This window comes from Salvia hispanica, chromosome 3 (genome assembly GCF_029641045.1).
Source record: "Salvia hispanica isolate PSC_SH4W2 chromosome 3, Shi_PSC_v1, whole genome shotgun sequence".
Classification (NCBI taxonomy): domain Eukaryota; kingdom Viridiplantae; phylum Streptophyta; class Magnoliopsida; order Lamiales; family Lamiaceae; genus Salvia; species Salvia hispanica.
Window position 1 is genome coordinate 41,318,161 of NC_142694.1, and position 27,610 is coordinate 41,345,770.

At 33.9% G+C, this 27,610-nt stretch overlaps 4 protein-coding genes across 8 annotated transcripts; 2 read left to right on the forward strand and 2 right to left on the reverse strand.

The window, feature by feature from the left end:
* The first annotated feature begins 720 nt into the window (after window positions 1-720).
* On the forward strand, window positions 721-4,403 carry LOC125214909 (cysteine--tRNA ligase 2, cytoplasmic-like). 2 transcript variants are annotated; one of them, XM_048116129.2, is made up of 9 exons: window positions 721-1,045; window positions 1,548-1,611; window positions 1,679-1,840; window positions 2,062-2,232; window positions 2,316-2,597; window positions 2,698-2,823; window positions 3,237-3,455; window positions 3,550-3,666; window positions 3,736-4,403. In XM_048116129.2, the coding sequence occupies exons 1-9, from the start codon at window positions 873-875 to the stop codon at window positions 4,108-4,110; spliced, it is 1,689 nt and encodes a 562-aa protein (XP_047972086.1). In that variant the 5' UTR covers window positions 721-872; the 3' UTR covers window positions 4,111-4,403. The 2 variants fall into 2 exon arrangements, with proteins under 2 accessions (XP_047972086.1, XP_088925404.1); XM_089069278.1 differs by lacking the exon at window positions 1,548-1,611 and having other exon boundaries at window positions 908-1,045.
* Window positions 4,404-5,012: 609 nt separating this feature from the next.
* On the forward strand, window positions 5,013-8,594 carry LOC125215889 (cysteine--tRNA ligase 2, cytoplasmic-like). Of its 3 annotated transcripts, none has more exons than XM_089069416.1 (9): window positions 5,013-5,281; window positions 5,604-5,667; window positions 6,009-6,170; window positions 6,514-6,591; window positions 6,675-6,956; window positions 7,061-7,186; window positions 7,599-7,817; window positions 7,922-8,038; window positions 8,115-8,594. In XM_089069416.1, exons 1-9 carry the CDS (start codon window positions 5,109-5,111, stop codon window positions 8,397-8,399), a joined length of 1,506 nt encoding a protein of 501 aa, XP_088925542.1. In that variant the 5' UTR covers window positions 5,013-5,108; the 3' UTR covers window positions 8,400-8,594. The 3 variants fall into 3 exon arrangements, with proteins under 3 accessions (XP_088925542.1, XP_047973428.1, XP_088925543.1); XM_048117471.2 differs by having other exon boundaries at window positions 5,014-5,281; window positions 6,421-6,591; XM_089069417.1 differs by having other exon boundaries at window positions 5,139-5,473; window positions 6,421-6,591.
* Window positions 8,595-12,463: 3,869 nt separating this feature from the next.
* LOC125216485 (zinc finger protein GIS3-like) lies at window positions 12,464-13,235 on the reverse strand. Its single transcript, XM_048118200.2, has one exon. It carries the CDS (start codon window positions 13,111-13,113, stop codon window positions 12,538-12,540), a length of 576 nt encoding a protein of 191 aa, XP_047974157.1. The 5' UTR covers window positions 13,114-13,235; the 3' UTR covers window positions 12,464-12,537.
* Window positions 13,236-22,372: 9,137 nt separating this feature from the next.
* Window positions 22,373-27,177, reverse strand: LOC125216463 (chaperone protein dnaJ 15-like). 2 transcript variants are annotated; one of them, XM_048118175.2, is made up of 12 exons: window positions 27,023-27,177; window positions 26,433-26,742; window positions 25,900-26,023; window positions 25,292-25,374; window positions 25,100-25,211; window positions 24,889-24,993; window positions 24,542-24,592; window positions 24,158-24,247; window positions 23,971-24,079; window positions 23,707-23,855; window positions 23,560-23,613; window positions 22,373-22,914 (listed from the first exon to the last, which is right to left on the reverse strand). In XM_048118175.2, the coding sequence occupies exons 2-12, from the start codon at window positions 26,558-26,560 to the stop codon at window positions 22,690-22,692; spliced, it is 1,230 nt and encodes a 409-aa protein (XP_047974132.1). In that variant the 5' UTR covers window positions 26,561-26,742; window positions 27,023-27,177; the 3' UTR covers window positions 22,373-22,689. The 2 variants fall into 2 exon arrangements, with proteins under 2 accessions (XP_047974132.1, XP_047974133.1); XM_048118176.1 differs by having other exon boundaries at window positions 26,902-27,040.
* Between the last annotated feature and the right edge of the window lie 433 nt (window positions 27,178-27,610).

Here is a 27,610-nt window from a genome sequence, read left to right on the forward strand (position 1 = left end):
AATTTTTAATAATAATCAATAAATAGTACTATTAGTATTTTTTCTATTTTTAATAATTTATGTTCTCATCAAAATATACTTTATATAATTAGAATAAATTTGAAATATAATAATTTCGGGTTTATGGGTACCCGATTAGTTGGATACGGGTACCCGCATCGGGTATTACGGTACCCGAAATCACATGCGGATCGGGTATTGGGTATGATATTTTTGAGATTTCGGATTTGGATACTCGAATTTTCGGGTTTGGATGTCTGCTGGTACCCGAATTTACAGGCCTAGTTATAGACTTATAGCTAGTAAAAAAAAATTGTAGTAGAAGTATCAATCATCCAATAGGAGTACTAAATATAAGTTTAATTGAGTAATGCGAATGAATTTCATAGAAAAAAAGAGCAAAGAATAATTATAGTGACATCCCGAAAACACCATCCTAATTATTCGCATTAAAATATCGAGTAATACGTGAAATCACGGAGATTTTGATTTTACTCCTGGTTGACTATCATTAAATAATTCTTCAAAATTAAAACTGCAAATTAAAATTATGATAAGTTCCAAAAGATTTTTAATTGGATGATGAGGTTTAATAATGTTTCAGGAGTAATATATAAATCAATTATGGTAAAAGAGAATTTATATTATTTTTCAATTGGATAATCAGGTATAATTAAATATTCAGCTCCCAAAATAAATGATGGATTGTAATAATCTTCAAAAATATTTAAGAAAGTATATTGATAGTATAATAAACAGAAATTCCAACCGGCAGTAGGGTTTTGTTGTTTGCTTTGTGACGTTTCCGATTTGAAGCAGAGCAAAAGGCAAAGCCCTAAGTTTTGCCGAATTTTTTGTCAATTGAAGAGAAAATGGCGGCGAAGAAGCCCGAGCTGCAATTGTACAACACTACGACGAAGGAGAAGGAGGTATTTAAGCCGATTGTTGATGGTAAAGTTGGGATGTATATTTGCGGCGTCACCTCCTACGATCTCAGCCACATCGGCCACGCGCGCGCCTACGTTGCTTTCGATGTTCTCTACAGGTTTGCGATTCCCTCGTGCTTGCTTGTTTTGTGCAATTTAGAGAGAGATTGGGACAGTGATGGAGTGAGTGAATGGAAATGGAGGAATTTCGGAGAGGATCGAGTAATTTTTGTGCCTTTTTTAATTGTTAGGCTGTTGCAATAATTAATTAAGGTTTTTCTAATTTGACTGCTTAGCTGTTGCATTTTATGGAATTGGTGATGAAATGTTGATTTTAGGCTATAATTGTTTGAGTTTTTGCTTCATGCTCTGGCAGAAGGTATCTCTTGATTCATTTTACTTGTAAAACTTCTGAATCGAGTAACTTGATATGGACTTTAAGATATTTATATTCTGGATTTGTTAAAGTGCTAAAACAATTTGGCTCTAGGATTGGGAAAACTGTGTTCGTCTATGTTCTTTTTACGGTTTTAAGTTTATGGTATCTGTTACATAGTCCAGCTTTAGTATTCTCCTACCTATGAACTGCATTCACTGAATATTTGAACTGAATGTTTGTAGATATCTCAAATATTTGGGCTATGATGTTACGTATGTGCGGAATTTCACTGATGTTGATGACAAGGTCAGATCGTTAGTCGTATTTAGTTGGTTTAAATATAAGGAGTGATTCCTAAAGTATTTATTTGCAGATTATTCGTCGAGCGAATGAGGTTGGTGAAGACCCCATAGCATTGAGTGGGCGGTTTTGCCAAGAGTTTCTTAATGACATGGCTGATCTCCAGTGCCTTCTGCCTACCGACCAACCACGTGTTACTGATCATATGGAGCAAATCAAGGATATGATAGCTAAGGTCCTTTGGATTCCTTGTATTTTTATCCTTTTAGTATACATTATGGTCTTTCTAATTTCTAATTATAATGCTACTTATATTTCTCTCTGGGATGCATGTGTCTTCATAAGTTGATGCAAACTATATGATGTTCTTATTCTGGAGCTTCTTCTTTTTCTATTTTATCCTTCTTTAGTTCATCATTTACATTTCTTTTGATATTTACATTCTCAATTTTACAGATTATTAGCAATGGCTGTGCTTATCCTGTTGATGGAGATGTTTACTTCTCTGTTGATAGTTTCCCAAATTATGGTCGTTTATCGGGGCGGAAGCTAGAAGATAATAGAGCTGGAGAACGGGTTGCTGTAGATACAAGGAAGAAAAATCCTGCTGACTTTGCTCTGTGGAAGGTGAGAACTTTTATTTCTTTTCAAAAAATGGTTTCTGGTGAATTACTTGCCTCATGAATTTCTTAATTCTATTCTCATTGTAGGCTGCAAAGCCTGGGGAGCCACAATGGGACAGCCCCTGGGGTCCTGGAAGACCAGGATGGCACATTGAATGCAGTGCCATGAGTGCTCATTACTTGACACACACATTTGATATTCATGGTGGCGGGATGGATTTGATCTTTCCTCATCATGAAAATGAGATTGCTCAGAGTTGTGCTGCTTGCTCAGAGAGCAAGGTTAATTACTGGATACATAATGGTTTTGTTACAGCAAATGATGAGAAAATGTCAAAATCTGTTGGAAACTTTTTCACCATTCGCGAGGTAAATATTTGAGTTAGTAGTTCCTTCTACAGTTCTACTCTATAATATTTGAATCATGTTGTGATGATTAGTGGTGCTTTAATCAATTATTCTTTCCCAGGTTACGAAATTGTACCATCCTCTTGCACTGAGGCACTTTCTCTTGGGAACTCACTACCGTTCTCCTGTCAATTATTCCATTTCTCAGATAGAAATTGCTTCAGAGGCTGTTTTCTACATATATCAGGTGAAACTTTCAGGCAACATACACATATCATATATGGACTACAAATTATTGCTTCTGTTTTCAACTCGCTTCTTTAGTTTGTTCTTGGTTTTGTTTGGTCATAATATCTGTTTTTCTTTCCAACATGAACTCAAGCCAAACATAGATTTTCAAATACTTTTAGCAGCTATGTTGTTCTTTATTCTTAGGCAGCAGAAGCTAACCATTGGTTTCTGTGATAGGTATCATGGTTTTCTTCATAAGCTATCTTACTATCTTGCATTCTTGATTTCGTAATTTGCTGTTCCTTTCTTTCACAGTTTCACCTTACTCACTCTGTATATTATGAACATTAAAGCCAACATTAACAAAGATTTTATATTTCATTCATAGTTGTTACATAGCATTATATGGGTTGTTTTCATTATCAACAGACTCTTAAGGATTGTGAAGATGCGTTGTCTGCATTTAGAGAAGATGCTGGACTCAACAATCCAAAAGTTCGTATCAGCCCTGCTGCCCAAGAATGTATAAGTAAGCTGCATAACGATTTCGAGACAAAACTAGCTGATGATCTGCACACACCCACCATCCTAAATTCTTCCCTGCAAGAAGCATTCAAATACATCAACACGAGTGTAAACTCATTTAAGGCAGGGATTTTCATCGATATCTCCACTCCCCTCTCTTCTTTTCAGCATTAGCAACTTACGTAATACTGACCATTTGTTCGTCTGATTACTTCAGAAGAAGCAGCAGAAGCAACAACAATTATCCATTGTTAAGTCGCTTATCGATCTAGAGATAGAGATCAAGCAAGTTCTCAGCACTCTTGGATTACTTTCCAGTTCCACTTACGCTGAGGTACCTCATCGACGACCTTTCTGTCACCAGTAACTTTGGCAGCTCTAACACATTTATTTGTTTTATCAGGTCTTGGAACAACTGAAAGACAAGGCTCTGAAAAGGGCAGAGTTGACTGAAGAGGATATTCTCCAATCAATCGAGGAAAGAACACTAGCCCGAAAGAACAAAGAGTTCTCGAGAAGCGATCAGATCAGGAGTGATCTTGCTGCAAAGGGAATCGCATTAATGGATGTCGGGAATGGCACTGTCTGGAGGCCCTGTGTGCCAGCTCAACCGGAGAGCAGTCAGGCTGATACCAAAAAGGCGCCGCCTGCTCAAACGGAGAGCGGTCAGGCTGATACCAAAAATGTGCCGCCTGCTCAACCGGAGAGCGCTCAGGTTGATACCAAAAATGCGCAGCCTGCTGAAAAAGGTCAGCTGGCTAAACCAACCGATAAATAGAAGTTCCGAACAACAGATAGATAGTCCTTTCTACTCCAAGAATTCGGACTATTGACCAAGAAATTTGTAACTTATTTGTAAGCTTTGTAGCTCTGAATCTCTGATGCATAAACTCCATCCTTTTTTTTCTTTATAGATATTTTTATGTTTTTTTTTTCTTTTGCTGGAGATTTCTAACGTTCCTCTGTTTTTTATCTGAGGTTTTATTTGATGGACTAGTTATGTATTGGGCTCTCACACACATGAGAAATTTTAATTACTCCATATATTTTATAGCAAGACTTCTAGTGAAATTTATTTTTTCCTCCAACTCTATAGTAGAAGAATATGATTAATACCTAATCTTTGTCAATTATGTGAATATGGATATTTTTATTACTACAATTTTGACTTAGTAATGATATTCAATTTCGTTGGAAAAGAAAATTTGTCCTAATTGCTTTATTAAACCAAAAAAATAATGTTGAGTAATATGTCAAAATCTCTATCTCAAGAAAAGCACAAACACCATCAATGTAAAAGTATTAGAAAATGTCATAAAATTGTTTTTTATTATAATTGACTATAATTAAATAATTTCTCAAAACTAATACTCCACGATATAAAATAAAATCTAAAGCTAAGATATTAATTAAAATTCTCTCAAAATTCATACACACAAAATATAGTCATTAGTCAACCTCTGAGATTGATTCACATTTTTTCTAAATCAAATTATTGCTAAAAAGGAATTACATAATTTTTCTTTTTCAAACTGAAAATCGCACGTGGAAAGTAAATTGAGAACCTTTGACTGTAAATTGTAATCAAAGTTAAATGCCAAAAACAAAAACATGAGTATTAGTAGTAATTAGGAGAATATTTTCTGTTATTAACTTATTATTATAGTCAAATACACTTAACAGAAATTTCAACCGCAGTAGGGTTTTGTCGCTGTTTTCCTTTTCCAGAGCCCTCAAATTCAACAGCTGCAGAATTTTGTGTCAATTGAAGTAGAAATGGCGGGGAAGAAGCCGGAGCTGCAATTGTACAACAGTATGACGAAGGAGAAGGAGGTATTTAAGCCAATTGTTGAGGGCAAAGTTGGGATGTATATTTGCGGCGTCACTTCCTACGATCTCAGCCACATCGGCCACGCCCGCGCCTACGTTGCGTTCGATGTTCTCTACCGGTTTGCGATTCTTCCAATTTTTATTATTTTGTGCTTGTTAGAGAGTGATTCGGATAGAGATAGAGTGAATGAATGGAATCGGTCGAGGAATTTTGGAGAGGATCGAGTATTTGAGGAGCTGGTAATCATTAATGTGTTCAATCTCTCGAAACGAGCTGAACCTAATTGTCGCAACTCGCAATCGTTGAATTGGTGATGAAATGTTGATTTATTGGATATGTAACATGATTTTTGCTTCACGTCTCCTGATAATTACTTGTTAAACTACTATTCTCTAACCTATGAACTGCATTTATTGAATATTTGAATTGAATTTTTTTAGATATCTCAAATATTTGGACTATGATGTTTCTTACGTGCGGAATTTCACGGATGTTGATGACAAGGTGAGATCTTATGGTAAATTGTTTATTTCTATGTTCACGACTATCAGAATTGGATCTAGTGAATCGGTTACATAGAATTAAAGATAGGGAGCAATGAAGGTTTATAATGTTGAATGCTGTCAAGGGATAAGTTATCATCTTGTTAAATATCTTTCCTCGTGTCAAATTTATGTATATGTTGATTTAAAAAAAACGGTCGTATTGGCAATCCCAAACCTGTGATAAAGGTTGCATGGATTTATATGGCATGTTATTTAAATGTACAATTTGGTTAGGGGCTGTGTGTGTCCAATTTAATTGTGTTAAATATATGCAGTGACTCCTAAGGAATTTATTTGCAGATTATTCGTCGAGCGAATGAGGTTGGTGAAGACCCAATAGCATTGAGTGGGCGGTTTTGCCAAGAGTTTCTTAATGACATGGCTGATCTCCAGTGCCTTCTTCCAACCAACCAACCACATGTTACTGATCATATGGAGCAAATCAAGGATATGATAGCTAAGGTCCTTTGGATTCCTTGTATTTCTGTCCCTTTAGTATATACAATACAATATGATCTTTCTTCTAATTTAAATGCTACTACTACTTTATATTTCTCTCTGCGATGCCTGTGTCTTAGTAAGTTGATGCAAATTGTATGATGTATATGTGGCTGCGTTGATGTCTTATTCTGGAGCTTCTTCTTTTTCTATGTTATCCTTCTTTAGTTCATCATTTACATTTCTTTTGTTATTTACATTCTCAATTTTGCAGATTATTAGCAATGGCTGTGCTTATCCTGTTGATGGAGATGTTTACTTCTCTGTTGATAGTTTCCCAAATTATGGTCGTTTATCGGGGCGGAAGCTAGAAGATAATAGAGCTGGAGAACGGGTTGCTGTAGATACAAGGAAGAAGAATCCTGCTGACTTTGCTTTGTGGAAGGTGAGAATTTTGTTTTCTTAATTCTTATCAAAAAATGGTTTCTGGGTTGCCTCGTGAATTTCTTAATTCTATTCTCATTGTAGGCTGCAAAGCCTGGGGAGCCACAATGGGACAGCCCCTGGGGTCCTGGAAGACCAGGATGGCACATTGAATGCAGTGCCATGAGTGCTCATTACTTGACACACGCATTTGATATTCATGGCGGTGGGATGGATTTGATCTTTCCTCATCATGAAAATGAGATTGCTCAGAGTTGTGCGGCTTGCTCAGAGAGCACAGTTAATTACTGGATACATAATGGTTTTGTTACAGCAAATGATGAGAAAATGTCAAAATCTGTCGGAAACTTTTTCACCATTCGTGAGGTAAATATTCGAGTTATTAGTTCCTGACTTCCTTCTATATACTTTTTGAACCATGTTTGTGATTATCGGGGGTGCTTTGCCTTTAATCAATTATTCTTTCCCAGGTTACGAAATTGTACCATCCTCTTGCACTAAGGCACTTCCTCTTGGGAACTCACTACCGTTCTCCAGTCAATTATTCCATATCTCAGATAGAAATTGCTTCAGATGCTGTTTTCTACATATATCAGGTGAATACCTTTCAGGCAACGTACACATGTCTTAGATGGCTAGTTATTGCTTATATTTTCAACTCGCTTTCATAGTTTGTTCATGGTTTTCTTTTTCAAAATATCAACTTTTCTTTTCAGCATATGAACTCTAACTAAACATAGATTTTCAAATACTTTTAACATCTATGCTGTTCTATGTTCGTAATTTTTATGCAGCAGAAACTAACCATTGGTGTCTTGCACTGGTATTATGGTTTTATGTACAAGCTATCTTAGTATCTTGCATTCTTGATTTCATACTTTGTTCTTTTACTTGTGGTAAGTTCGGTTTCTCTCACATTGCACTCTGTATATGAACATTAAAACCAACAATAACAGAGATTTTATGTTTCACCGTGTGTTACTTATGGGTTGTTTTCATTATCAACAGACACTTAAAGATTGTGAAGATGCGTTGTCAGCATTTAGAGAAGATGCTGGAGTCAACAATCCTAAAGTTCGTATCAGTCCCGCTGCACAAGAATGCATAAGTAGGCTGCATAACGATTTTGAGACAAAACTAGCCGATGATCTGCACACACCTACCATCCTAAATGCTTCCCTGCAAGAAGCATTCAAATACATCAACACGAGTGTAAACTCACTAAAGGTAGGGATGTTCATCGATATCTCCCCTCTCCTCCCCTCCCCTCTTCTTTTCATCATGTTGGCAACTTACATAATTTGGACAATTTGTTCGTGTGATTACTTCAGAAGAAACAGCAGAAGCAACAACAGTTATCCATTGTCAAGTCACTTATTGATCTAGAGGTAGAGATCAAGCAAGTTCTCGGCACTCTTGGATTACTTTCCAGTTCAACCTACGCTGAGGTACCTCATTTTCTACCTCTCTATCACCAGTAATTTTGGGAGCTGTTACGTAGTAATTTGTTTTATCGGGCCTCAGGTCTTGGAGCAACTGAAAGACAAGGCTCTGAGAAGGGCAGAGTTAACCGAAGAGGATATTCTCCAATCAATCGAGGAAAGAACACTAGCCCGGAAGAACAAAGAGTTCTCTAGAAGCGATCAAATTAGGAGCGATCTTGCAGCAAAGGGAATCGCATTGATGGATGTCGGGAATGGCACTGTCTGGAGGCCCTGCGTACCAGCTCAACCAGAGACCGCTCAGGTCGATACCAAAAGTGTGCCGCCTGCTGAAAAAGATCAGTCGGCTAAACCAACCGATAAATAGCAGTTACGAACAACAGATTTAACCTGTGAACTATGTCAGTAGTAACAAATCATACTATACTGTATCTATGATATTTGTATTTTCCTTTCTAATGCAAGAATTTTGACTATTAATCTTGTCCATGAAAATTCTTAACCTATTTGTAAGCATTGTAGCTCTGGTGCATAAACACCACCAATTTTGATTACTTCTCAATTTCCCCTTTCTTGATAGTCTTGTTATATCTGAATCTGGATTTATGAGTGTATTTTTTTTCTTCTAATAAATTTATATATAAACCGATCAAACCTATTTTCTTTCATCATTCACAAATTTTGAAATATTTCTTCGTCCCATAATAATTGTGAATAAATTGAAGATGAAACATCAATTGAAGCATGAATGATGAGTACTTGCTTCAGTATAACACGAAGGGGAAATGAATCACGGTTCGATGGTAAAATTCAATGCGTATATCCGGAGAGGTGTTCGATTATGTAGCAATAAAACACAAAATCACCTTCAATCTAACTTGGTTCAATCTCCACTAACATTACTTTAATTATTTTTTCTTTCTACCTCACTCTTACTTTATCAATTGTGCATTAAAATCCATGTCCAATATAAAGTTCATATTCCTATGGGACGGAGGGAGAACTCCATATTAGACTGCGTTTGGTGAAAATTAAAATTAAGGAAATTGTTGATGTGATATTGATATGACAAAAATTTGGTGAAACATCAAAGGATGTCATAAAAGTGTAACAACTCCCACTTAGGGTTCCCTTATAGTAAGCCAAAATCATGTACTTGTACAAGTTAATGTCCCACAAGGTACAACTATGGAGGTTCAATCATCCCCACATATAATTCAAGAATCAACAAGTAGATTCGTACCCAAAATTTACTCATTTTTATGGTTTCTCAATAACTATTTTGGTTTTACCGACAACCCGCCAAATTAAGAGTTTTTTTTTTCGATTGTAAGCTGTAACAATAAATTTTTAACTTTATTATCACTATAGATTTGAAATATTTTTTACTTTTTGACATGATGGTTACACAAAGAGTTCTTCGCACAAAACATAAGGCATGGATGTAATTTTAAATTAAAGGGGCAAATATTTAAAACACATATAAATGATTCGTGACAATATTTTGGCATGATTGCATCCAAAAATTAAGTTCAAAATATCATAAAAAGTTTATAAGTGAGTAACATGATATAATTAATAACACTAGATGGGGAACTCCATAGTGGGGCGGCTAGTTTTCCAATTAAATTTCAGTAAGTGCTAAAATAGTATTTTGTCACTATCAAATCTAGGTAATATAAAGAGAGGCATGCCCGTTATCTACTTAACTGAAAATCATTACTAGTACATTTTTGTGCTATTTTTGATTGAAGCATTTCCTAGGAATCTGATCCATTATCAATGCCATAATTTACTCCTAAAAAACAACCCTAATTTGTCCCTGACAGTGAAATCTTGATTAGGGCACACATGCAATTATATTTTAGTTGAAACAAAACATGTAATTGGAAACATTTTATTTCTACTTAAAACCTTACATCATTGTACATCAACTTGATGTTTGTCATGTGACTCATGTCATGTCATGGTCCCAAAATAAAAAAACTGACCTTAATTTGCAGTCTTATCAATCAAGAATGTACATGACATGAATCAATATAATTATAATGTTTTCATCATCAAAGTTTCCAATATAAGTTGCATGTGTATATATTGAAAAATCGAGCTTAATTACATATAATCTTACTATTAATATTCTTCCTCCATCCGCCAATAGAAATTTCATTCTGATCTGTCTATAAGTAGAAATACAATTTCATCAAATCTATATTTCACTACATATATTCCATTAATAATTTTTTTACCCACATTTCATGAAATCAGGAAAAAGTAAGACTCTTGTTACTGAAAATGAAATTGGACCCTAAAAATATTTTCACACTGTCGGCATAAGTCATAACTAATTTTTTGAACATATATAGATGCTCTCTCTCATATAATTTTTTGATTGATTTTACATGAGATGGATGTCCACACACATCAATTCTAACTTTGATTAGGGGGTAAAATAAAAATGGGGGCAACTATAGGGCCCCCAAATAACAGCTAGTCGTACGATTTATTTCTGTGGGATAATTATGGGATTGGATTTTCTTGAAATTTCCTTTGCACACAACAATCACGTTCATTATCTCCAAAAAAAGTTATCGTAGGATTGTAGAAAATACACTTCTTGCTATATAAGTCCACAAGCTTTCAAGAATCTCAGATTGTGTAAATCCTTTGTTTCTTTTTCACTAAGATCGGCTCATCAATTTCACACAAAAATCTTTTAATCAGACATGAAAAGGCATATAATCTGCAAATCCCTTATAATTTATTGATGTTTAATCTCTTGTAGCCCTCTTTTCATAATTTGATATATTATCATCATGTCCCTACTCATTCACATCATTACTACTCAACTTCATACTATGAATATATATTTGTAAATTGTGTACTTCTATATCCTAATTAATTAAGTTATATAGTGTAGTCTTCCTTTCCATAATGTAAGAATATGATGAACAAAGACTTTATGCATGGAAATAATTAAATGAGAAATAAATTGTAAGTTTCCAACTTAATTATTGTCATTGCATATCGTAAATTTTTGTAAATATGGTTCACATAAAGGTCTTCTTATTATGAGGATGTGAGAATTTCAACGAGCATCAAAAATTATTGCATTCGCCATTAAATAGCACTAAAAAATAAAATTGAGATTCGTACATGTTGGATGAATGCAATTGCATTCACCCGACAAGGTGATGCAACCCGTTGATGTTCGTGATCGAAGAATTCTCACATTCTCACCATAAAAAGGTTCTTGGATCCTTCCTTACTAACATAAATCATAAATTTAAAACTTTAAAGCCAACATGAAGCTAGAGCATGCAATGAAAAGGCACCGACTTAAGACACACCATCAATTTATTAAAAAAAAAAAAACGTTACTTTCCACCGAAAAGAAGGTGCCATTTTGAACATTTTCCCCTCTCAAATAGCTAATATTATTATATATTATATTTAGTCTTTTAACCCAAAGAAAAATGATTAAAAAAAAAAAGTGGGAAAGCTTGAAAAAGATAAGACTTTTAAATGCTTCATTCTTGGATTTGCATTAACTTGTTTTCGTGCTTACACCTAAGCTTCCTTAAACATAAATCTCATTGGCTTCTCACGTCTACCTATATACATACTTTTATGTATTTATCATTTATTGCCCAATTATTTTTTTCCCAACTATATCTGACCATTTTTTCTTCTCAAATTCAAGTAGTTGTTGAAATAAACAACTAATTTAATTCAGACTGCCACATTATTAAAGTACTCGTTTGCAAGCATCCAATGAGACCCTTCAAATCTAATTAATGAAGTTTGAAACTTCAATTATTGAATGTATTGTAAACATATGACAAATATGGCATTAAACTTTGAATGAAAGCTTGAAAACCCTACACTGTTCTTTTGTGTAGGTGGAATTAAATGGTCTAAATAATGATGACAATAATGACTAAACTACCTATACTTCAGTTTGTGCGGTTGACAATAATTTTGTCAATATCATGAAAATCATTATGCCATTTTTGCATGGACTACTATACCTATATTCTTATATGTTACTTGAATCGTATTCTATTCGAAATTGTCTCACGTTATTTGTATCATTTTTAGTTATAACAAAAAACACATTTTATTAATATGTCTCTCCTCTTTTTTATTTTATTTTCTCCATATTTAATCATTAAATTATTTTCTTAAATCTTGTATTTAAGAGAAACGCTCCATTTAACAAGGAATGAAGATAGTATAGGACATCAAAACTATACTAATATTTCCAATCCTATTATTATAACTCTAACTACCAATTGGATCGAACGAAATACATTACAATGCGGGACCCACAAATTCCGAATTAGTTACATAAATTTCATCTAGTGTTAAATTTAAAATTAAAGTAAAGAGAGCACTTTTTTTAAAAAAATTTAAATGTGTCACTAGAGAAGAAGAGGAAAAATAAATCAATAAATCAGAAGAAGAAAAAAATGTACAGAAAAATCCGATTGAAGCCGAGAGAGTCCTCACGGCGCGGCTGGAGCCAAGCTGAGATGCAGATCCAGCCCAAACCCATCGTCAAAGCTAGGCCCATTATCACTCGAAAATCTACTCAGCGACGGCCCATTATACCCCAAAATGGGCTTCGAAGAAGGCCCAACGCTAGGCCCGCTTGGGGCAGAGGGGCCCGCGGAGAAGACGCACCCGTGCGACACGTGGAAGGGGGGCGGGGCGCGTGGGGCGTAGACCCACGGCGGCGGCGCGTGGGCGGCGGAGAGGAGGTGGGAGGGCGGGGCGAAGGCGGAGACGATGGGGTTTCGCATGTAGGAGACGGCGGCGTTGCGCGTGGCTTGCATCTGGGCGCGCTTGAGCTGCTGCCGCTCCTTCTTGTGGGCGTTTTGGTGGCCGCCGAGGGCCTGCGAGTTGGCGAACTCGCGGCAGCAGTATTGGCACTCGTATCGGCGGCCACCGGGTGGGTCCGGCCGCGTGGCGGAGGAGGAGTCCTCTTCTTGGTCTTCCTCCTCGGTGACGTGGAAGCCGAAGAGCTTTAAGGGGGCGCTAGTGTTGCATGATGGCTTGTTTTCGTAGTCCACTTTCGTCATGGTGTACTGAAATGGAATATTATGGAGCAAGTAGCTTGGAACGAAGGAGAAATGGAATATTATGGAGCAAGCAGCTTGGAACGAAGGGAGTAATAAATGTGTGTTTAGAGAGAGGGGAAGCTATGGGGGGTTTTGTTTTATAAGGGGATTATTGCATGTGTGGGGTATTTATACATGTAAATTTGTGTGTGTGTGAGAAAGAGAGAGTTGGAAACATACCCTACAAACACTTTAAGGAATCCAATAGATTGCACTTGTCGATATATCAACATCATATTTTTCTGAGTTTTTCACCTTCTCTTCTACACCTCTATCATGTCAAGTTACACAACTGCCCTTTTTAACTTTTAGGGTTCTTGTTTGGGTTAGTTATATTAATTGTTCATTTTTTAACTTATAGTACAACTATTAAAACACTAATAATAACGTGGATCTCACTATCCACTAACATTACTTTAACTACTCTTCCTCTCCGCTTTACCAATTTTGTCTTAATTCACGTGTCATATCATATGCACCATATTTTTATGGGGCAGAGGGGGTATATATTTTGTCTTTTTCTTGGTAAAAAATACACAGACTTATTTTATGATGAGTACAAAATTTTGTTTGCCGTTATAGCTTGTTTTTTAGGTCACTGAAGTGGGCATGAAATACTCCCTCCATCCGCGTAAAAGCATCCCATTTATTTTGGGACGTCCGCGATTTAAAGTCTCTTTTACTTTTTTTTTTTTTCATTTTTAGTAAATAGACACCACATTCAACTAAAATCATTGCACTCACATTCTATTATAAAATCAATATATAAAAGTGAGGCTTGCATTCCACTTACTTTTTCTCCATTTTTCTTCATAAAGTCATACAATTTCTTAAATCCTTGACGAGTTAAAGTAGGATTATAAATGACGGACGGAGGGATACAAGTCATACGACAACCGTCATCACAAAACTTTATATATTCTTCTTTTTTTTACATGCCAAAGTATCACTGGGAGCTTTATAATGATACCTTCATATTTTCATCATGTTTCCAAAGAATCTAGCTATCGGCCAACGAAATTTGAATTCAGTGCCAAATTTTAAAAAACTTAAAGATCATGTTGTTTATCACGAAAATAAGGTGAAGAAAAAATAAAAATTTGGATATACGATTGAATCGATATTGTTTCTATTATTAGTATTAGGGTTTCCCCATAAAAATTATTTGCATTCGTGGAAAAATGAAAATTTATTGTGCTAGCCTTATAATATTGAGACCAAGGGAAAAAGTAGTAGAATGTTAAATAATTTGTGGAGCCTATGAACTATATATATATGGTGTGTGGGGATTGGAGTGAAGAATGTGATGCATGTGAGCTTTGCAGTATCAAATGATTGAGTTTGCCCCTTGTTTTTGTGTTACTATACACATACCACTTTCTTGCTAGCTAACACATTCACTTCATCATGGGCCAACATTCAAAATCAGACCTATCTATATATTTATAATCATCCATTATTTGCAGCAAACAGCTGGGCATCAGTGAAAAGTCCAAGATAAAAACATTAAAATAGTATATAGGTTATTTATATTGCAAGATTTGGTAATCCACAAGATTTCAAAAGTGGAAACACCACAAATGAATCATTCCTATGGTGCAATTGTAGCACTGTTTGGCCAGCTTTGAGTATTAATGCTATCCAATATTATATTCATCATTCATTTTCTGAAAAGGGACTTTAGTAATAAAGCCAAATTGTCAAAAAATCATAGTCAATTCTAATAAATATCTGATTATATCATAATTTTGATAAATTGTCCATATATGTTATTGTACATCATAAAAAATTCAAAACACCTAGGACGCCGGATGTTTTTAGCTATGGGACAATTGAAAAAATTGTCAATGTTATGATGTAATCGGATATTTTTAAAATTATGGGATTAACTAGAAACTACCTAAATTTAGTGATTTTTCTGTCTATTTATCATCATTAAATATAATCTCATTTAATAAGTACTACCAAACTTCAGTTAAATTTGTAAGGCATTTAGTATTTACCTAACTTCTACTTCATGTCGTCCTTGTGCTTGACCTTTCTTGGAGATATACATGGAGAAGAAAGTATAGCATTAAATTTCTTGTCATACACCACTTATAACAGTATACCAGAATTTGTTGGATAATTAAGTAGCAAATTTTCATTCAATTAGACATCAGAAATGTCAACATTCATAATTTCATACCCCACGTGATATTCACATCCTTACTTAAAAATTTGGACTCTCTCCGTCTCACAATGGAATTTGTATTTAACTTGGTACGTGTTTTAAGAAATTTAAAAGAAAATGAGTTGAAAAAAATTAGTATAGTATGAATTTCAATTTTATATACGTTAATTTTATAACAAAATGTTATGGAATGAGTTATTAAAATATGAGACCTGGTTATCATTTTATAATAAAAGTGATAGTGGACCTTTTTTCTTTTTATCATGGATAAAGTAAAAAGGAAAAAATGGACTCTTACTATAGGACAGAGAGAATATTACAATATTAATTTAAATTTTATTAAATTTATTCATGATTAGAGATATCGTGAAGCCCATCTCTCTCTTCATTATACTGAGTTGTGCATGCATGGGCAAGAATGTTTTTGTACAAACAACATTGTTTTGTGTGTTTATCAATCTAAACTCAGGAATTCAGTCATCGCCAATGTCCTTTAAAAAAATTTGGCAGAAAATAAAAGGAATATTTTAGTAATATCATTAGGAAAAGTTTGGTAGAAAAGCAAAATAAATAAATTAAAATATGATCAATAAGAACATATTTTAGGTCATTTTTAGTCATTTAAATAATCTACCCCACTCTTTTCTTGGATTGGTTTCATGGCTTTTCAATCATTAATTAATATTAATTATGACATGAATGGTGGGTACATAATCTACCCCACACTTGAATATGTGTATTTTGAAAATTTTTAAGGTAAATATCGAATTGTACAATCATCATATCTTTCATATGATTTGTGTTGAAATTCAAAACTTTATACACACTCTTATCGTCTCTTAATTAAATATGATAATCTTAATTAGTGGAAATTCAAACTTGATGCCGACATTAGTATTTTACATACGTAAATTTTATGTTTAATGAATGTGTTCGTGAATCATGTGTGAAAGAGTATGAGTTTTGACAAGATGTTAAGTGGAGTGGATTACGTGGTGATGATGAATTCTTGTTAATTTTGTTTGCGTGATTTACGTTGAAATCCATATTGTTTTAGCCTTTTGGCTTTGCTTTCAATGGCAAAGATCTATTAGAATCTTACTAACTACATCATGAGAGAGAGAGAAGTGCTTCAAATTTACACACACACTGACACACATACATGTGGGTGTGTGTGAAACTATGCTACTACTACCATATTTGAACCTATTACATTAGTATGATCACAACAAATAGTTACCCTTTTACTCCCTCCGTCCACGAATAGGAGTCCCGTTTTTTCATTTTGGTCCGTCCACGAATAGGAGTACCGGTTCATAATTACTATAAATGGTAAAGAGACCCCACATTCTACTAACTCATTCCACCCACATATCATTTAAAACTAATATATACAAATGAGACCCCTATTCCACTAACTTTCTTCCACTCACTTTTCTTAACATTTCTTAAAACTCGTGCCGAATAGAAATGAGACTCCTATTCATAGACGGAGGGAGTACATGTCATATAAATAGCTACACAAGACAGATTAGATCATGATAGAATTTTTCTTAAAATCAAAACACAAAATTATATCAGTTCACAAATATATTGATATCAGTTGGTATTACAAAATATATCAGTTTTTTATTAAATATCAGTTGATGATTCATGAATAGCAATTTTTGACTCAATATCAGTAATTGATATGTTTTGTGATGTCAACTGATATTAGTGTATCCGAGAACTAATATGATTTTTAGTTCTCAAAGTTCTCATTTTCAAAAAGTTCTCACCGGAACCACTCCCTAGCTAAACATTTACATATGATAGCTAAATTATCCTTAATTAAACGTCACTAAATTTTGTGACATATTTTAAATTTTGTGACATACTGCATGGCTGCCTATATATACTTACAAAGTTGTCACAACAAAATTTAATGACATTTATAAATGTTATAATATATACTTCGAAAAAATTATGTGAAGTTGTGAACTATCTGCAAAATAAAATAAATGAATTATCAATTTGTTCCAAGTGCAATGAATTCAATTTTATTTAGTTAAAATACAAATAGAGACATAAATTTAAAAAGGTCACTTGCTTTTGTCCCATTACCACCTAAGCTAAACCTCGATATACAAGAGAAATATATTATTGAGTTATCTATAGTTGAGAAGTTTTGTGGCTATAGATTTAGGAATTGTAGTTAGGAATCCTACTATAGAAAAATATTTTTTTACAAAAACCTATCTATCTATCTATATAGATATAAACTTGTCGTCTAATTAAGAGAACATGGATCCAATGATTATATATACATATATATTAGCTAGGAAACCCTAGTAAATATACGATCACTTCTACTAGGGGCTCAAGAAGTTGGTTTGACATTTGCAAATCTAGATAAAGACAACCAATTTAAATTGGAAGTTTAATTAAGATGAACAAGTTTGCTTAGACTTTCAAAAATTGCTAAAAACTCGAATCTTTGCTCAAATTTGTATAAAGTTGTAGAAATCGTGTAGCGTTGATTTAAATCTCAAATCTCATGCTTTATGGTCTTTTCGTGAACCTGCATATGATTCAACTAATTCCATAAATCTATTGTTTTTACTTAGGTGGTGTAAAAGTTACAACAAAAGAAAGTTACTACTACTACTTTCCATATTCCTTCAAATTATGACATAAAAATAGTGAATCTAGACCAAAAATCTTGCAACTTTTATTTTTCTTAATGCAATATAGTATACATAGGGTAGGCGGACCCAATCATAAGTTATAGCACAGTCCCATATATTCACTTTCTTCTTAGAGCACATTTTTAGAAAATTCATAAAATTAGGTCAAATTATGATTTGTCATACAACATTGAAATTTGGATTTATCACTATTATTACATACTGTATTTTTTTGTGAAAATGTATCTGATTTGCCATCCGAAAATCATACATGGATATGTCACCACCAAATGAGTTAAAAGATAGTATCGTTTATTTATAAAGAAAAAATTGTGTCATTTAGTTTAAAATATCAATAATACGATATTACATGTAGGCGACTAGAATTTTTCATCGAGAAATAATTATGAACAAATCCAAACTCCGTAGTTTTTTCGTTTGGATGTTAAAATTGCGAGATTAACCAGAATTTGACCAAACTTCACTATTTTTCCACATTTTTCCCTTTTTATATTAAAAGTGGAGTTACTGTATAATTAAGAAAATTTAGCCTTTGTGGGAAACAAGGAACCGGCCCAACCAAAATTCTGCAACACTTAATTTTGAATCATGATATATACAGTAAGACAAGATTGTTTGAGGATAAAAAATAGTCAAGATTAGAGAAAAAAATACAAGCACATGGCCGCCCCATTCTTATAGGGAAAAACATGTTATTGTCTAAACTTAAACTATTATATGAACCTAAGAACCTATTGCACGATGCCCATGTTGATATATCTAAACATACATAGAGATAAGTAGAATTGAGATGATTTAGATTAGATATATTATTGTCTTCGTATAATTATTGTACTCATTTATATAATCATAAGCACAATGTAAAAAAATTGAGATTCGGTAGAAATCATCTTTAGTGTAGAAACATGCTTTTGATTTTTTTTTTAATTTCTAAATTTTATACTTTAAAAATAGGTTTTATGTGACCCACTATTTGCATGAAATTGTGGGTTTGATATATCTTGATCTGTGTTTAATATATATAGAATTACAAACGATATATGGTTTTAAAAACTTAAATATTGAGCAATTAAAATACATTAATATTGAGTGTTTTAATAAGCTAGCAAGCTTGTCCAATCAACTTCTTCACAAGCTTGTTGATTAATCTACTAATGCACTTAATTATTAAACATGATTAGGGGCTTTTCATTGTGGTTAATGGTTTCCATCACCGATTGGAAAATGCTTTTTAAGGACCAAAATCGTGCTTTTTTTTCTTGGTGTTGATTGAAGTAATTCTAGATAATTATTATTCTAGATTGCCTAAATCGGAATATGGCCCACTAAATGTGTTTGTCAAGACAACTAAACCAATGAGAGCTTATTCAATCAATATCAAGAAAAGATTATTTCAAACATGATCCTATCCTAATACAACCATTAACTTTTCTAATCATCTTTGTTCCCTTTTTACAGCCATGACTTTGGAAAGATCCAAAAAGGATTAAAGAGAAATGGAAAAGAGAGTGATATAAGACTTAGTTTCCAAGTTGTAATCACCTTTTATGGATATGTTCAAAAGCATGGTTAAATTAACCATTTACTTATGTGGGGCTGACTCAAATAGAATCATTGGAAATCCATTGTTTTATCTTTTTTATCAACGTATATAAATATTATACACGTAACATGCACAAATGAAAGAAGATTGAAACATAAAATATATAGGTAAAATAGCGGAAAAAGTATAAAGTTTAGTCAATTTTGAAATTTTAAAAAATGACCGAATATATTATAATTTTCACATTTTCTTCACTTGTCTCATGAAAAATAAAATTCTGACATGATCTTGTATATTTGAATTTATTGACGAGACATGTAAATGTGTAAAAATTAATGATATAATTGATATTTTTTAAATTGCGGGATTGACCAGAAATCTGTCCTGTTATTTCATAAGAGTATAATGAGTTCTCCAAATAAGTATTCCAAGTGATTGTAACCTACTTCAAATTGAATACAATAAAGTTGTGGGATTGGTGGAGTTTGCTTTAAGTCATGTGATATGTGACTCTATCCCTTATTTGTAGTTTAATACACATGTCAACACTTAAACAATCATGAACTTAATTAATTGTCTGATAACTTGGCCGAAGCCTAGATTACAGTCAAGAATGTCTACTATATTTTTAATACATTTGACAGTGAACTCCAATATTTGGGCTTTTGTTATTTAACTAATCTTATTAAAGTCCCGTGAATTTAGATCTACTAATTAAGAGTTTTGTTGGTGGGGTGGGGTGGGGTGGGGGGTAGGGAGATATGTAATAAGACAAATAAAATGTGCTTAGGGTTGCTAACAAAGTGGACATTTAGACGGCAACATAAACACCACATTAGATGTAAACTCAAAACACATTTGTTGGGGGACACTTGCACATGTCATTGGGATTAATTAAATAAAAATGTTCCTTGATTAAAGCTAATTGGGCAGTTTAATATTATATATACAGAAGAAAATAAAAGCTAATAATTGGGCAGTTTAGAATTATATATAGAGGAGAAAATAGTGTTACCATCTAATCATCTATATCTAGCTACATGGGCAGCGGTTTTTCCTAAGCATTGATCTTTAATTTTGTTGATTGGACATATTGGTTTGAGTGTGTAATACTGAAATAGTATGAACTAAAAAGAGACAAACTAAAGTATATAAACTACCTCTCATATCACCAATTAGTTTTGGATGGAACCTCACTAGCATTAGAGTACCTTCCTTTTACGTGTCATTACTACAACTACGGGCTTTTGCAAGTAACATTTACCAAGCAAATAATACTTTCCGAGCTCTTTGCGAACAACAGTGATAAATGAAATTGCAATGGGATTTTCTAGCAATCACTGAGCATATTTGTTTTCAGTGATGTATTGGGTACACTATCACTCGGTAAGTGTTACCATAACAACAATCACTTGATACAACAATGTTATTCCTAATTGCCGAGAAAAATCATCACTACTTGCTAAAGCCAATTTTTTTGTAATGAGGTACACTTCAATGAACGAGGCATCCCATACAGAAATGAGAAGTGAAAAAAAATTAACTTAAAATATCACCATCTATTATTAGTTGGTTTTGGAATGAATTGCATTAGATTTTAGTTGATTTTCCTTTCACATGTCAGGTACACTTCTATGAATAAAACAATACCTAGTCCATGTAATAATTTCGAACCTACACTATATAGTATTCTTGAACCCTCTTTACATACTTTCTTAGTACTACTTTGTATGTATATGTGATCTCTTCTCTCTATATAAAAACTTGCACATGTGCGTACGTGCGCTTGCATGTGAAAACTATGTCATGGAGAAAGACTGACATAAATAGATTTTAAGTTATAAAATGCTCTACAAAACAAGATGATTACCTATTTCTTTAAGAAAGAACCTTAAATAATCACTCTTTTTTTTACAAAGTTTGGAGGCAATCAATGAGTTGGGCCACTAAGTGAGATGCAAGTTTCAAGTTAAGTCAAAATAGCAAGTTTCCTACCAGTTATTTTTATTAATTAATAATGTAGTTACAAGTTAATTATTCTTGTGATTAGGTCATGTCGGGAAAACACTAAATACTTATATAGTACATCTAATTTTTTGGGGCTAAACAATGTTTTTTTTTCTACAAGTATAGGATCAGATAACCTAAGATGGATTTTAAATAAATGATTAATTTATTTATTGGGCTTCCTGTCCATCTGCCATTGTTTAAGGCATATATATATCTCTGAAGTACTAATATATTAGCTTAATTAGCCTCTCAAATCGGTTAATCTGATTAAAATATTAAAGCTTAGCAATAATGCAAATAAAATTATTACTAATTTTCTATCTTATCCCCTCTCTAGTATGTGTATATAAAACTATTGCATTTACATTATTGCATACCAAAAGCAAATCCCAATACCAAATAACAATAATATAACATCAAAACTTTGGTGTCACGCTAGACAAACTGTGAAACCAAATTCGTCAAACCTAAATTAATTAACATAGATGAAAAATCCGATCTTAAAAAGGACAAGAATGATAGAAAAGAGCAACAAAATCCAGAAAATATGGTACAACTACATAAAGAATTGAAGAAAGAGTTGGAAATCTAGTCACCATGCATACTAAATAATAAACAAAAATTTATGTCATAATCTTTTAAAGGCTATGTCAAAAGCACTTTTAATAATCACACGACTCTTGAACCAAATAAAATGGGCTAAAATAAAGAAAATTCTTGATTTGGATTTGAATATTTAATCCAAGGATTCAATGACCTCCTGCAACAAGCGTAATAATATTTGGAAAACCTTGTGCCAAATGCAACTGAAAAAGTGAAAAATTGAGTTTGCAAACAAAATTACTGTTACAGTGAAACCAGAACAAATATAAATCGACTATTCTACAAACTATCCCAGCTCCAACATCGGGCGACGAAAAGCTCCATGAATAGAGACCTAATTACTTACATTTTACAGCAATAATTTGACAGACCAACCAGGAGACATCCTCAAGAATAGGATACAACTCCACCGATATAATAAGGGGTGAGCCTTATATAGACAGAAAACTGAGATGCGAACATGAAGGAGAGAACGAACTTCAAACCTCGAAGAGCAGGTAAAGAGGTAGCTCGAGCACAGTTCATTTTTTCTCGGATCCCTTGAGGTTAAGGTTGAACCATTTCTTCTTTGAAGATTTATCCTTCGAATCTGAACTGCCCTCTTCACCTGGACTCTCGGATTTATAATCTTCTGCAAGTTTGCTGCTACTTCCATTGCTAAAATGTCCACTTGCTGGGAAAGAAACAGTCCTTGAAACGGTGAAAGAAGAGTGGATGGTATCTCTTTGTTTTAGCAGCTCATCAACCTGTTGAAGCAAATACCATGAATGGTGAGAATATAAAAAGGGCAACAAACAAAAAAGGTTGACTTGATAAGTCAGCAAGTAAATTAGAGTTGTCGTACGAGTTGGCTAAGGCGGCTCGCTAAACCGAGAGAAAATATGAAAAGATACAGATGGCGACAAGGTAACCTAGAGTACAAATTTGGGGGTGAAAACAACTCAATATATCCTACTGAAACAGAAAGTTTCAGATAGAATAATCGAACACTAAAAATGGATCTCAGAGGCTCCTCTTCTATTTGTGAGTATCAAAGGGCAGTAGTCCAATTCCGATTTTGTTCATGGAACAACAAAGGCTTTCAGAACATTGGCATGACTGTTTGAGGAACTGACAGAACATCCTATCCCCACCCCACACCCAAAAAAAGGACCAGCCTGTCCTGAGACACTGCATATCAGTGTCCCGCTCAAAGATAATTAGGAAAACCTCAAGGCAGTTTAATTACAAAGAGACTCACTAATACCCTTCCCATCGCATAGAAAATAGCAATATTCTCAAATAACTAAAAAGCTTTAACTAAATGCAAAGGGAAATAAGCTTCAGAGCTTAGAACACTTAGCCAGACAAGAAACAAGAACTTATGAAGGAATCTCGAAATGCAAACTTACAGCCTGCTTTTCCTGAGTGTATCTGTTAGTGACTTCTTGAAATCGTGCCAGTGCCTGAAAAAAATAAAGATGACGAGTGGTCATGTGTTGAGAATACATCCAAAACTCTTTACTTCAAAATAATTATAAACGGAAACAAAGAAATACCTTCCTATATTCTGTCTCAAATTGCCGTAACTCGTTTCTCTTTCTCAAAATTTGACTTTCAATATCCTTAAGCTTATCTGTTGTATCCTCATACGTCTTTGCACAAAGGGCCTCAATTGTATAAGTAGCAGGTTTGAAAAAGTTGTCTCCTGCAAGAATCACACACATAATCCCCAATGAGTTCATGCTTTCTACAAAGCAAACTTTAATATTCGGATTTGAATGCCAAGAAATACAAACAAGGATGCCATTAGAAGTTCTAACCATATACAGCAAATATATGAGTGCCAGCTTTGAGTTCTGAGACCTCACAAGGTTGAAGGCCATCCAGTCTTTTAAAGAAAGCAGCTTCTGGGTCCTTAGCCATTGCCAACTACATGAACAAGAAGTATTCATAAATGAAATTGTAGAATATGAGGCCTTAAGTTAAGGGAACAGAGAGTGTACATACCGCATTTATAGTTGAATCCATCCTATACACTAGAAAATGTAAGAAGTACATTCCAGCTGATGTAGCTTTGCCTGCCTTTTCACTATCTTCCTGTATTAACAGTGGTACAAGTCATCAAATGTTACAATTCTCCACTAGGAAGTCATTTATGCTCTAACTATTGTTCTGAAAGTAGAGCTCAAAAGATAACATCATAGTTGGATGACAAAAGTTTAAAAAAAGAATGTATGAAATTCATCTTAAGGAGCCTTGATTTTTGAAGCTCAATTGATATGAGAGCAAATCACCAAGATGGTGAATTTTGAAATCCAGAGGAAACAGGATAAAGTCAAGATTAACAAATAGCAACACAATCATAAACATAGAACTGGCAGTCAAAATTACCTGCAATGCCAAACCATATCCCCCATTTGCATCTTGTTCAAAGTACAGGAGCTGAAAATACATGCAACAGAACCATTAGAAAGAAACTATAATATATTTATTAGAACAAGAGAAAAAGTGATAGATGCCATTTTTTATAACCTTTTTCAGTAAGAATAAGGCCATATCTTAACTATTTGAAGCCTTACTACAGTTACTTTCAAACATAGATATGAACCTCTGAAAAGGCATAAAGGAAAATGAAACATGAAGTAAACTCCAGCTAAGTACTACTACAAGATAAGGGATAAGTAGAAATAAGAACAAGTGTTTCTCTCCGTTGTAGATAGCACAGAGTAGGAAGGCACCTTAAATTTGCTTTGGGCAGCTGATGTCACTCTAACTACTATTCCTGACTCTGCTTGTTCATCACTGATAGTTACACCAAAGAAGTGAGCACACTGTTTCTCAACCTGTTATAAATCATCGGGTAATAGAGCAGTTAGATTAAACATAAAGACAGAGAAAGAAGAGAGTAGCATTATGACTAGATTTTTTTTCTGGTAAAGGATTACACACCTTTCCGCTCACAGAAGTTCCAATAGGTAGAGGTCTAACTGTAACTGTTCCATTCAAAGCCTCTTCGAGAACATTGGCAGAAATTGTAGTCTTGATTGGCACACCCAATTTGCTATCCAAATGAAAAGATAATACTGAGCTTGGAAGTTAATAACGATATGTATAGATCAGATTCTCAGTAAAGAGTATAACCTGAACAAAGCTGCAAACATTGTGTTGACAGTTCCAAGATTAGACAAATCAATCTCCATGTCCATTCCTTCAGCATCAAGGGCCTTATCATCACCAATATCAGATACCACAGAAATTAAAAGATAACCTCACATAAGTGATGGAAAAAATAATGATCAACTAAACAAGACACAAAATGAAGGTAAGCAAATAAATTCTTATATAACTTTGCTGAGAACCCCATATCCAAGGTTTCCTTTGAGAGAAAGAGAAGAGCAGAACCGGCGTCGCTGTATAAGGAGTTAAGGGCACAGATATTGGCTGCAGTTGAAGTATAAATATTGGCTGCAGTTGTTTTTTTATGTCATCATGATCATTCTTTTATGAAAGTTACAGCGCTCAAGCTGAATATGAAATTAATTGCTTTTAACGTTGAGTTGCTAGGATTTCTGGGAGGAGATCTCATCAAACATCTGTCCAGGTATAAATACACACGTAAACTACCTGTTTGGAACATTACCTATATGGCTTATGAGAAAACAACATGGTACTCTTTCAATGAGTATATCTTGTGATAGCTATTGGAAGTATAAAATACTAAAAAAACATAACAAGAATGCAGGGAGTACCTCAAATCCTGAATTATCATATTGCCTCCTTTTCTCTGGATCAGCCAGAATACTATAGGAATATGCAACCTCCTTGAAAAGCTCTGAAGCTTCAGGGTTGTTAGCATTCTTATCCGGATGATACCTGACAACCCAAAAAACTTGTCCTTAACAATTCCAAGGAACGTTTAAAATGTACAGTTTGTTGACACATGGCGGTGTGGTAGTTTCTTGAGAAAGAGGCCCAAGTTCATTTGAAGTTGAAATTATCAAATCGAATAGCATGATCAAAAGATCCAATAACAATAGAAAGCTCAATCCTCTTTATTTAATCAAACTGAAAAATCCATGACAGTCTTAATTTCGCATTTATCAAATTTTGCGGGTTTTCAACTTGCAAAATAATGCTTAATCATATGAACGCACAACTTATCAGATTTTGCAGAAAAATAATTCTCAGAAACTCAACTTAGAGACTCAAATTGTAGCCAGAAAAACATATAACAAATATATGAAGAAGGAAACATATAAAACAGGTTAAGCAAAACACATACTTTAGCGCAAGCTTTCTGTAAGCAGTCTTAATCTCCTGATCAGACGAATCCCTAGTAACTGAAAGCACCTCATAAGGATCTCGCCGCAACACAGGCGCTGACGGTCCTTCCAATTTTGTCCCCGACATTACTCCTCTTTCCAAAGCTCACCTCCAATCTCTAATCTTTCCCAAACTCCCCTTCCTCTAAAATTTCTACAATCTCCCCTTCTAAAATCCTTCTCCCAACCTCCAAAATTCAATCACTGATACTTCAGTATCCGGAAAAACACCCTCAACACTCGCGTCTCACGTACAAGCAGTCGCCCTGTCTGCAAATCAGCAAGCAAATGCAATCAAAATTCACAAATTCCAAAATATTTGGGAGATTGAGCTGGAGTGCGAAATCCAATGCATCGGATCACTAAACAGCCTTTTTCGTAACAAAATGCACAAATCAACAAAGAAATAAGGGTTTGTGAATGACATACAGTAGTACGAAATTGTAGATGCTTGTAAGATCTATTCAGTGCACAAAGCAAATAAAAAACGCTAGCAGCTCCAGCTCAAAGATCAATCACAGGTAGAATCTAGGGTTTTTAAAGGAATTACCTCGGCTTTTCGAATTCGGGCGGAGAAGATGGAACGATTTCAAAGTATTTTCATCATTTTTTATTTCACTTTTTTCTTCCTCGTTTGCTTGCGTCAATGGAATTAGAAATAATACTATTTCAGTAATACTTTATGATTTTATCGAATTTGTATAAATTAATTATGTATGTTTCGGGAAATTAGATTTGATTGGTTTTTTTGTTAGTGTGGAGAATTGGTTAATGGAATAATAATGTAATGCGCGTTCAATAATGGAGTAATACTATGTTAATTCATTTTCCAATTGCTTTTTTTTTTCTACTTGTTGGATAAAGGTTTTTATTCATTTCAAAATGGGGATCTTGGCCATTAAAAAAAACAATCATTTATATCTTAGATTTCAAAAAAACAAAAAAGAAGCAATGCATCAGTATATAAAGCACAACTTTTAGAAAATCATGCTTCGAATCTTGAGTGCTTAATAGTAGAAAGACTAATTTCATGTATCTTCAACACAACTCAATATTATAGCATTAGTTGTTATGTAAAAACACAGCAAATTGTGTTGTGGTATGCTCCCCTTGGTCTATAATAGTAGAGACATTTCTT

What these genes read in the sequence shown, in the direction of transcription:
- LOC125215889 (XM_048117471.2), top strand. Translation starts at nt 5,109, where the DNA reads ATGGCGGGGAAGAAGCCGGAGCTGCAATTGTACAACAGTATGACGAAG. An exon ending in TCACGGATGTTGATGACAAG is followed by an intron (nt 5,668 to 6,008) that starts GTGAGATCTTAT and finishes ATTTATTTGCAG; the next exon opens with ATTATTCGTCGAGCGAATGA. An exon ending in CTGTTTTCTACATATATCAG is followed by an intron (nt 7,187 to 7,598) that starts GTGAATACCTTT and finishes CATTATCAACAG; the next exon opens with ACACTTAAAGATTGTGAAGA.
- LOC125214909 (XM_048116129.2), top strand. Translation starts at nt 873, where the DNA reads ATGGCGGCGAAGAAGCCCGAGCTGCAATTGTACAACACTACGACGAAG. An exon ending in GCTTTCGATGTTCTCTACAG is followed by an intron (nt 1,046 to 1,547) that starts GTTTGCGATTCC and finishes GAATGTTTGTAG; the next exon opens with ATATCTCAAATATTTGGGCT. An exon ending in ACTTTTTCACCATTCGCGAG is followed by an intron (nt 2,598 to 2,697) that starts GTAAATATTTGA and finishes ATTCTTTCCCAG; the next exon opens with GTTACGAAATTGTACCATCC.
- LOC125216463 (XM_048118175.2), bottom strand. Translation starts at nt 26,560, where the DNA reads ATGTCGGGGACAAAATTGGAAGGACCGTCAGCGCCTGTGTTGCGGCGA. An exon ending in ATGTTTGCAGCTTTGTTCAG is followed by an intron (nt 25,212 to 25,291) that starts GTTATACTCTTT and finishes TCATTTGGATAG; the next exon opens with CAAATTGGGTGTGCCAATCA. An exon ending in TTGAGACAGAATATAGGAAG is followed by an intron (nt 23,614 to 23,706) that starts GTATTTCTTTGT and finishes TATTTTTTTCAG; the next exon opens with GCACTGGCACGATTTCAAGA.
- LOC125216485 (XM_048118200.2), bottom strand. Translation starts at nt 13,113, where the DNA reads ATGACGAAAGTGGACTACGAAAACAAGCCATCATGCAACACTAGCGCC.